Source organism: Haemaphysalis longicornis, unplaced genomic scaffold, assembly GCF_048455015.1.
Source record: "Haemaphysalis longicornis isolate Haplotype H1 unplaced genomic scaffold, Haemaphysalis longicornis Haplotype H1 scaffold_2, whole genome shotgun sequence".
Lineage (NCBI taxonomy): Eukaryota > Metazoa > Arthropoda > Arachnida > Ixodida > Ixodidae > Haemaphysalis > Haemaphysalis longicornis.
The window spans coordinates 144,461,848-144,472,911 of NW_027526295.1; the positions used below are offsets into that span (position 1 = coordinate 144,461,848).

Here is an 11,064-nt window from a genome sequence, read left to right on the forward strand (position 1 = left end):
ATGCCACAAGTTGATACAGAATTAGGGGCATGTGAAGTCCCATCGCAATGCGTCTTTAATCTGCTGCGCTGTTAAAAACCCTGCTGTCAACAAGAGCCGAGAAGAGAAGGAAGTAAAATACATCGGCCCAATTGCGCAGTAGACTGCCGAAGACTTCTTGCGCCCCAACCTAAACGAACGCGCGTTTATTCTTATAGCATCGATTATTGAACGAAGAGAAGAAAACTACACATTGCACGAATAACATATCACAAAAATGCACTGTTTATTAGCCCGGAAGAAGATATTCCCTGCCCGTCATCAACAGCACTCACCCACTTACAGCGTTACCTTTGTTTTAGTATTACACACAATATTAACGACGTCGATAGCCGTACGGACCAGCAGCGAAGCTGTTGTATTTGCCGGGCATGGAGTAGCCAGTTGGCGTGTAGCCGCCAGCATATCCTTCAAGGGCGGGAGTTCCTCTAGCAAAGATGCCGTAGCCTCCGTACGGAACGGAGCCGTAGCCGGTACCAGCACGACCGAACGCGCCATATCCGTATCTTCCGTTGCCGGCGTAGCCATTGTAAGGCGCCACGGCTCCGGCACCATATGCCAGGGGGCCTCCAGATGGAACGGGAGGGACGACTGGCGCTGCATTGAAGACGGCGTCGGCGCTGGCACCAGGTGCCGTCCCCGGCTCATTGGTGTCCACGGTGGCACGGAAACCGTTGGCGTCGGCCACGTAGTTCACTCTCCTGTACAGGCCGTTCACGTCCCTATAGCCATACGAGCCCGTCTTGGCGTTGTTGGCGTCGCCCTGCTCAGTGCGGAACTGCCGGCTGCCGAACTCGTCCACCGTGTCGTAGCCGAAGTTGTACGGCTCAGGTGGCTGAAAACAAAACAATGGTCGGGGCGTTTAGGCGAGAGTATTGTAACAGGCAACAAGAATGGCACAGCTTGAATGACCTGTAAAGATTGGAGTATATTGACTACGGCTGGGCGGTGATTAAAAGTTATAGCGAATTACTTTGAAGGTTTCAATGGAAGTATTGATCTATTCGCCTGTTGTGTTGACTTATAGGCCATCTACCCAATTCCGATATGCGTTTACCAGTTTAAACTTCATTAAAACAATCAGACCCTGGCCGGCCGCACAAAGCTTAGAAACTAAACAATAAAGCCCCAGTAATGATGTGACAACGATTCGTTTATTCGCCGTGTCCTGAGGCCGTACGAACGTGTCATTTGCTCCGTCATTACCCAATAACATTGTAGTACATTGTTCTATTGAATTCACTCGCAGCTCACTTATGTGACTTCCCATGTCTTAAGCAGGTTTGTGGTACTTTAACGTTTTTGCGCGGAAAAGGTGTTGCAAAGAGTGCCTTGCTATTTTAAAGAAAGTTTTTTTTTCTGAGATTGTTGCGAGATGGCGGCACAAGTGCAAGCACAAAAGCAGTGTTAAGATACGTACAGAGGTGTAGTCAGCGTACGACCCATAAGGGCCCCCCGGAGCTGGACCTGTGTACCCTGCGTAGCCCGCGTAGCCAACGCCTCGGTAGCCAGGCTGACCAGCGGGGTGATGGTGGTCGAGAGCATAGCTGCTTGCAAACAGGCACACGAGGAGTAGTTGAGTCTGCAATACAGAAAACGTTACCGAGACAACATATATTCACGCTCAGCGGTCAAATTGGAACGCCTGATTTACGACAAGATGCTATTGACACCGCACTGCGGTGGCAGTGACACCGTGCATGCTATAACATTGATTTGATTGTAGGGTTTAACGCGTCGGCGCTACGAGGGCGATAACGCGCGCCGTAATTGAATCCGGATTAATTTTGACCATCTGCGGATCTTTAACGTGCGCCGTAATGTCGTACACACGGTCGTCTTAAAGACGATAGTCTTTCTTGGTCTAATTAAATGCAGAAGTTTTGGTCTGTTTGTGTGTCTGTCTGTCTGTCTGTCTGTCTGTCTGTCTGTCTGTCTGTTACTCGATTCAGCCATTCGGCCAAAGTAGAACAGAAACTGCCTTATATACCCACGTAAGTTCAGTGTTAATGTAAATACTTGTCAACATTGTTGAACAAGTACAAGCCATTACGCCAATATAAGACAGAAAATAAAAACATGATTGATATTTGCAGTGTTTCTCATTTTAAAAATTCACAGATGGTTGGTTTTTGCGATAGCAAAAGAAATGCTATACATCAACTACAGAAAACCGTCGCCCGCGGTTGCTGGTGCTATCTGGTGGCATTTAAACAATCAAACGGCAGCAGACGAAAGTTTCCAATAGATGTATTTTACGTCCCGCTTGGAACGCTCGTGGAGTAGGGCAACGTGGCTCTATAAACATTGTAGTAGGGTGACTCCATTCACGCGCGTCTCCTCCGTGCGGCACCACTGGCATCGCGGCACCCGACTTGGAGCAGTGGAACGCGGTAAATATAAATTAACTTGAGCAAACCTCTAGCGTTTGATAAGAATGAGACGGGAGAGGAACAGCATGCAAGGTGAGCGGGAAAGCGAAGGGAGACATTTACTTGCCAGGGCACCAGTCGACTATCGTGTTTCGTGGACATTTGCAACAAAAGGAGCACATACGCAGCGATTTTTTTTTTGCTTTTAGCCTCCACCAGAAAAGCGGCCGCTGTGGCCGGGGATCGAACCCGCGTCCTCGTGCTCAGCAGGACAAACAACGCCTTAGCCACTGAGCCACCGCGGCGGGTTGCATGCCAGAACAAATCATCGTTTTTTTTTCAGGAAGCAGCCTAAATAAACACGTATACAAAAACCAGGCGTTGATGCTCTATGATCGTGAAGCAATTAACGAAGCAGAGCTGTCGGTTATGAACTCACAACGGCCGCGAAAAAGTATGCAGCGGCATGTCTTTGAATAAAAATGCTACAAAACAATGAGCGCTAAGATATTTGACGCGGGTAAAGTACAGCAATTAGAGGGACACGCAAGGGAATTAGTCTAGCTTCTGTTCTTGCTTTCAATGCGTAGACTGGATCAAACAAACGCCATTTTCATCATTTATCCGGCCGGTAAAGCGGTATGCAGTTCAGAAAGGCCGAAGGAAGAAAAACTACCATGCGCGGTCTGCGGCGGCCGCACCAACCAAAGCAGTTACGTCCTTACGAGGCGCTGCTGCGATCGGACGATGTCCAACGTTAAAACGAAAACGAGTTTTGGTTTTGGTTTTGGTTATGTGAAACAGCATGCTTGTCATGCCGTCGTTATCGTTGGGTGGGTATTCTCGATATCACGGTAATCGGCATACCGAGCTTCTGCCATGTTGACTGCTGCGAAATGCGTCATATAAGCCTACCACACCGGCTTCGAATCGTAGAAATCACTAGCCAAGGCGTACGCAGTGGATGAACGCCCTCCGTGACACCGGAGACGCTCAAATGCGACGCGCATTTCCCCCACATTTGAAGCTTGCCTGATCCGTGCCTTTATCGTAAGAGGCGTGGTCGAACCAGGTCAAGGGTCGGCTGATTCCATTCTGTTCCCGCAAGCCGTCGGTGCTTATGGCAACACCATGCCAACGAGAACTCGCCAGCGCGTCAGTGTCAGTCCTCACGCGTTTTGCGAACTCTCTGGTAGAGCAATGAATGTTACAGTGCAAAAATAGTGAATTCAGTACAGAAAGCATTGACCAAAAACAAAAAATCAACTGCAAAAAAACATGCACTTTTGGGGATTGGAACTTGCGAATTGCAAAACAATATACCTAGTTCTCGGGACCTGGTCACTCGGCCATAAGCCACCGCTGACGAGCGCGCAAATATAACATTTTTATTTAGTTCTCGCTTTGCAAGCTCGTGCAGTAAGCGTCCCTGAAATTTCTAATATACCCAATCTCTAGCGACGGCATTCCTTGTGTAGAAGAGCGGTAGCAAATGTGTGGTGGTGATACTGATTACTGTGCTAGTTAAACGAGCCCAAACAGTGCTTCCCCCACCTTGGTCTTACGCTGTACAACAAATGTTCGGGATGATTTTATTTTTCTTTGTACGTATATTAGCTTAGCTGGCTCTTCTTCCACCTTTAATTGGCCGTAGATTTCCCTACTAGCGTACCAGTCAGCGAAACGTCGTATGTGCACTTGTGTCGTGCTTCTTGGACTTGATATTGATACAGCAGACAAACTAACAAATTAAAGGCACGCTCTTTCGGGCAAGAAACATGTCGTGGCTTAGATTCAAGTGAGTGAACGAATTGCGATGACCCGCCGGCGGCCGGCCAACTAAACGCTGGGCCGACTAATTCTGTAGGAGGGTTGGCGAGCCATGAAATAGCGCAGTCAATCCAAGCCATCTTGTTTTGACGTCATACGAAACGTCATAAGAAATCGGCAAGAAGGATGCAGAGAGGAGCACAGCATTTCCAAATTGATGCTTCTACCAAATGAAGTCGCGTAAAGAGAGCGTTAGTTGTCGAAACATGGTTGAGTGGCTCTAGACTACACTCTGCGCTAGTAATACCGCAATGTTTACAAAACATTTCAGTGTCCCTCTAAGTAAACATGTTCCTTTCTTGATTCTTTGCTCTTAATGTCTGATGTAAGTGAGCTTGGTCTATCCATTTGACTGTTTATTTCAAAATGGTCTCACAAATCCTTCGGGGAAACAATGAGATGCTTTGTGTATTCTATAATATCTGGACCAAAAACTGCGATGTCCCCTGCTTCTGTCAATAAGCATGGGTTTCACGGATCTGCGGCGTGGTTTACAAAGGCCTACTTCAAACTGGTTTAAGGGCCTACTTCAAACTCACGGAAGTAGTTTTCATTCGACCAGCCGATGCCTCTTTCCCTCTTTCTGTTCGCGAAGGTAACAAAACAGGATATTAATTTGCCTCGTAGGTCAACTAGTTATTACCAAGGCAAATTGATTTCTTACACGAATGTTTTTGATTGAAATACAAGTAAATAGGTCAGTACCAATAAGCTTGTTCTGTCTGGCATCGTGAGATACATTTCTGTAAACTGCCTCTCTTTACTTTCTGCTTTATGCCTGTGCGTGTTGACCTTCTCAGCTTTTATTGTGTGTTTCTATGCATCGTGTCTCCATCTACATCCTTGCCCTCTAAATAATTTTATGGGGATTTGTCGTCAGCTAGTCCAGTGCACCTACGCGTGTAACGAAGGAGTACAAAAACCTTACCTTTGGCAACATTTCTGCTAATCTGTTCGCCTGCAACAGCGACGTTGGCCTGAGTAATCCGGAAGGTGAGGCCCGCAGAGCTGTGGGGAACTGCAAGGTTCTGTGTCTCTCCGTACCTCGTGCACCGCACTTTTATATCCGAGGCATTGCGGCAGAGGTTCAACTGTTGGCCCCTTGCACAAAGACGAGAATTACAGTGCTGTTCTGTTTGTTTCGCCATGTGCTTTTAACTTTATTTCGACTGAAAGACATCGCGGACGCGTAGACGTGCAAGGACAGTGCGCGTTGGGTTCCAAGAGCGGTTGCTTAAGCCTCTTTCTCTGTGGCGAAAGGCTGTAACAAACATTCGTGCAAATTAATGTCACACTTACGCCATTTTCGTAACCCCGTGGCCTGAACGCGAATTTGCTTTATGTTTCTCGCACGATCGTTGTGTTGTTTTCAGCCGCCCTTGTAGGGGACACGCTGATGCCGCCGTTATCGTGCCGCACCGGAGCCTTGTACATTTAAAGCGAACAGAAGATGCACGATGTCCCTGCGTAGTGTAGTAGTTGCTGAATCGGTTGCCCGTGTTCTATGCAATAACATAGGTAACCTCACAACAGACTTCATTCATAAGGGTGTTGAGTAGAACCGAATTTGAAAGGGCAAACCGGACCCTAACTCATTTTCCCCGAAAAGTCCTTGAGCTGGAACCACTACTTTTTTATACGCCGATCCAAAATTTAAACTTAAACAAACAGGACGTCTAGACAGATTCTAGTGAGATGATGACGCGAAATCGTGCGAGCGACTGAACTTATAACACGGATAACGGCGCAGTCAACACTTATATAACGGCGATGCCGCCAGTTCTATGTAAGGGTTCCTGGGGATACCTGAGATTGAAACCAAGGTTCTTAGGGGCGCTTGCGCCATCTGGTCAGTTTCTCGGGAGACAGCTAATAACTCCGGTCACAGGGACTAGTGTCTGTAGCTTAGGTTGAAACTGAAGGCGGATATTTCGTTTTTGGTTTTATTTGTTAGGCATGTGCTATGCAGAGTTGCGGGGGGGGGGGGGGGGGGGACTCTGCTTTTTCACGTCTTGATATATATAAGTACCTTGAATAAGAAGTAGCGCGTGGAGTCAATGTACAGTAGTGTTTAAATCACTTGCGAGTCATCGTGCTCCCCTTGGCGCAACTGTCGCCCCTTCCACATTTTCTTAATTGTATGGATAATTTTGCGGACATACGTGGCCGCCGATGTCATTTTAAGTTGAATAGGTTACCTGCTTTCCGGACACGGTTTGTGCGAACGCCAGCTGGGCGCGCGCTTTGATGAGTTATAATTGTATTTGATCTCGGCATACTTGACTTGCTGCTCTGTGTGTAAGGGGGCCAGGGACCTTCAAGCTGTTTTAAGAACTTTTTCCCTGGCCTTCTTAAAACAGGGTTGCGAAATAACTGAAACACAAAGTCAAACCTCAGCAAGATGTTCCTGTTTTGGCCAAGGTCAATACTCAGCCGCCACAATACCGCGAAAATCCAAACCCTCTGGCGCTCTAGCTACGAACTGGAAATAGGGCGAGATCAGAAATCCTCCTGGGAGACAAAGCAGAGCGGGGGAAAAATACCGGGATTGCACAAAGAGGTACAACACACGTGCTGACTCACTACGGTTTGTTAGGCAACGCTAAGAATGTATACAGGCAAGTGCGCGCTGGCGCCGAGGAGCAGATTGTCTGATGCGGCTCTGCATACAATAATGCTGTGAAAGACAAGAAGTCAGAAAAAAGCCTGTAGAAGGGCTGACAAATCACGTGAGCGTATGGCCGAATAGCTTACATTTTCTTTTGTGGGGCGCACGACCGGCTTTATGGATAGTGACCGGCCCATGCACCGCGATTCTACGGAGCAATTGTTTACTGCTAGTTTGGTTTTTTTAGTTTTCCGATGCCACTGCACCGGCTGGCGCTGTAATGTATACTCGTTTGATCGGCTTTCCAGCTGTTTTTTCTTTAAACAAAAAATATGCACCCAGACCATCATAAGGGGAGGACAAAAGCCAGAGCAGCGGACCTCCACAAGCGGTTTTCTAAAGACTCCAATGCAGTGTACACTGATGCCGCCCCATACCAGCGTTACCGAGGAGCAGCGGTTGCAATGGTCACCTCAAGGGATCAATCACTCACCAGTCTCACAATAAAGACCGGTTCCACCCAGGAAGCGGAAGAAGTGGCGATTGTCTTAGCCATAACAGAAACCAGCGCGATTACGATAATGACCGATTGACAAGCGGCATGCACAAGCTACGCCGCTGGTGCAGTTTCTTCAACAGCACTGCGCCTCCTGAGCAAAACCCCTCCCTCTCCCATGCTCATAATCGTCTGGACTCCTGCCCACTCCGATATCCCGGGCAATGACGCAGCCCATGCATTGGCCCGCGCTCTCACCAACCGGGCCCCAGAGGACGAGCACAGTAAAACGCCGATTGAGACCTTCCAGGAAATAACCCAATATTATAGATTAGGTAGAAGGACCTTTCCCCCCGCCCTACGCAGTTTGTCAAAAATGCAGGAAAACACATTGGGACGAATTCAAACAAACACGTTCCCAAATCCAGTACGACTAAATCACCTATTCCCCACACAACACTCCCCGGAGTGTGCGTTTTGCGGCAATTCAGGCCTACTATATCACATCATCTGGGAGTTAGACCGCAACCCCGACATTCCCCCCATTACCAGCCCTTCCCGTGAGCAGTGGGACGGCATGTTGTCCAGCTCGATCCGAGACGACCAGATTATCTTGGTTTAGCGACCGGACGTAATCAGGATTGCCCCTGGACGTCCGGACTAGGAAGTTACCCCACAATTCATTTTTGCCCATTAAGATTCTTCCTCCTACTACTCTTGTCTCGCTTTATTGTGCTAAGTCTCTGACGATCCCCATCAGAGGAAGTGCACACCTACCGCGGGCTGGACAGTGAGCTCAAATAGGATGTTTCTAAAGCGAAATTGTTACTTGACTAGGTTCGAGAATGCACGCACCCGGCCGGCGCCCACTGAGTGACCCCCCCCCCCCCCTCGCAATCACCCACATATCGTCCGCAAAAAAGTGTCCACATGTGCTAACCCTTCGCTAACGCGTTCCATGTCGTTCCTCGGCACGCACTGTTTCAGGTAGTGCATCAAAAGAAAAAGAAAATCCAGAGAGATATACTCGCGGGCGGCCCATTCCCATTGGTGTACGGGGCATAGCACCGGTTTAACAAAGGAAAAAAAATTCCCCGCATTTCCCCGAGGGGAAGAATGTGAAAGTGCGAATGCACGAGTTGAATTTGCGCGGTTCGGTAATGTTCGCGAAAGAGAGATCACACACACACACACAACTACAAAGAAAGAAAGATGCATGTATTCACAGACACCTATTTGTGTTGTCGTTGTACGTGATTGCTAGAGCGGATCTCAGCTTTGAAATTTCGTGTCAGTACTCCTTTAAGCGGGTGCATTAGCCCTTCTCCCGCCCGATTCCTGGCCAATCCCCCACGTGGGTATGCTATGCGGAGATCGCCGGTGGACGCAGGTTCAGGGTCGCTTAAGAAGTGCATTCGCACTTAAAACGAGCGTGCCTGAAACATTTCCCGCGATGTATTGGCGGCCTTCATCTTCTGTGGATACAGTGTAGCAGCAGCATGGATATTGATTCGAGAAAAAGTAGGTGCAGTAGTCCGATTCTACAGGTTATAGCTCATATGCGGCTTAGACAGGCGCTAGACTTGACGACAAACCTGGCTAAAAGAAACGCTTTCGCCGAAGCATATGTGGAAGACCCGGAAACATTTTCGCGAAAGCGATGGTATTTGTTGCGTACAGTTGAGCAATCAAGGCAGGCGCACGGTAAAGGCAATTTGTTCTCATCAAGCTCCATCACTTCGGTACGGGAGCAGTGGCTTAAAAAGATATCCTGAAGATAACTGTGGTTCTCAACCAAGGCATTGACCAGGAACAGCTGCCATACCCAACTTTGCCAGTTGTTGGGCTTGTAAATCATCCCTACGGAGCTGCTAAAAGCGTGGCGCTCCAGCTACGGTGAAAATGCCGCAGCAGGTGAAAACGTTTTTGTCGGTTAGTGCTTACTTCCCTGGAGAAACATGTTTTTTTGCAGAAATGACGGCGCTTCTAGGTGCTTCCACGTGCAGAATCGCCCGGTTGGAGCTGGAGCTGCTTTATGCAAATTTGAACTTCCCCTCAAAAGGTTTGCACAAAAACAGAGGACCATCACGTAATAAGAAAGCCCCGCAACGTAAAGCGAGGTTTGACAAAGTTTTGTTTGTTTAAATGGACGAAATGCTCGTAAATAAAGTATGCAAGTCGATCAGGCAGATATGACAGCCATGTGGTTTACACTTGTACGCTGACGTTTGCACAGCTGAGAAAAAAGGTCTAGACGTAGCCGGCAATCCACTATTGCTCGCCGGTATTGTAGGTAACGACCGGTACAATCAGCATTGGTTGATACGAACGGTACTTTATAGCCGAGCAGTCGCAGACCCTACTGCGAGCGAAGCAAAGCTGGCGATTTTGAGGATTAAACTTAACCCCACCTGGCGGAACTACGGCATCGGCATAGTAAATCGGCCACAATGGCAACACTGGAGTTCAGTAATTAACGACGCATAACCGAGTTCAACACATAACGTTAAAAAAAATAAACGTTTTTAGACTGTGGTGTCCGATCGCCCTCCTCGGTATCTCTCGCCAGCTTAAAGCCATTCCTCGTGTTCACCATGCACTGTATGCGGATGATATTACCATTTCGACTGACAAGGGCTCTTTAGGTGAAATTCAAGATACCCCTCAAAGAGACACTGACACTGTGAAACACTATGCCTCACTAAGCCTTCTGTCGCAGCTTTTTCTCGGGGGACGGGGCCTCAACTACGTGGAATCTCTTGGCTCAACACACCCCCAACAGGAAGATCGACATTGTGTGGACGGCGGAACACTCTCCACTTATGGGGAATAAATTTGCCCTTAGACAAGCCTGCGAACTCTCCTCCCAGTTCTCTGAGCAAACACCGAGTACTGTTGCCCTGCTCACATTACAAGACATCACCCAACATTACCTCACACCAAGACAACATTTTCCCCCTCCTCACCCGCAGCTTACTAAAACAGAAGTAATACTACGGAGGCTTTAAAGTTTTAAACAAACACCTTTCGTCATCCAACTTGGCTACATCGGATGTACCCCACGCAATACCCTGCCACATGTAAATTCAATCCGAATCTATGTACCCTCATACACATGATCTTGAGGCGCGCACACAGCACAGCCCTCCCATTTTTACCCACTTCCCTAGCCCTGCCTGAGCTGTGGGAGAACCTGACGACCAGCGCCGGCTTGGATGCAGCAACTCCTGGCGTCCAGGGCTGAAACAGCACGTTCGTCCCATAATCTCCTGGAGTGAGGAACCACTCCCACATCACCAGGCTCACAATAAAGTATTTTCTCGTTCTCCTCTGAGCTCGTTGCGAGCGGAAAAAAAGTTTATTTTCTTCGGAGCACATGTTCATGAGCGGAATTGACCCTGAATCGGGAGTTTCGAGTAGCTAATGTGCTCGCGTTACAAATTCGCAAAACTGTGAATCAGAAAAGTAAAAGTTCTAGAGCAGGGCGTCCAGCGTGACAGCTGAAGGCTCTGCAAATAAAAGAGATCCACACCCACCACACAGAACCCTGAGTGTTGGGATGCTGCGGCGTGTGCCGGTCTGCTTGCAGAATTAATGCACGCCGTAAGACGAAGAAATGGAAGCAAAGAAACGGCCGCAAGCACTGTGTAGCGCAAAAGAATACAGTCGAAGTTATACGGGCTAAAAGACAAGAAAAAACGAAAGCTAAGGAAGACCCA

At 48.2% G+C, this 11,064-nt stretch overlaps 1 protein-coding gene across 1 annotated transcript; it reads right to left on the bottom strand.

Moving 5' to 3' along the window:
* Positions 1–355: 355 nt before the first annotated feature.
* On the bottom strand, positions 356–10,639 carry LOC144168332 (uncharacterized). Its single transcript, XM_077697339.1, has 3 exons — positions 10,508–10,639; positions 5,204–5,332; positions 356–874 (listed from the first exon to the last, which is right to left on the bottom strand). The coding sequence occupies exons 1-3, from the start codon at positions 10,637–10,639 to the stop codon at positions 356–358; spliced, it is 780 nt and encodes a 259-aa protein (XP_077553465.1).
* Between the last annotated feature and the right edge of the window lie 425 nt (positions 10,640–11,064).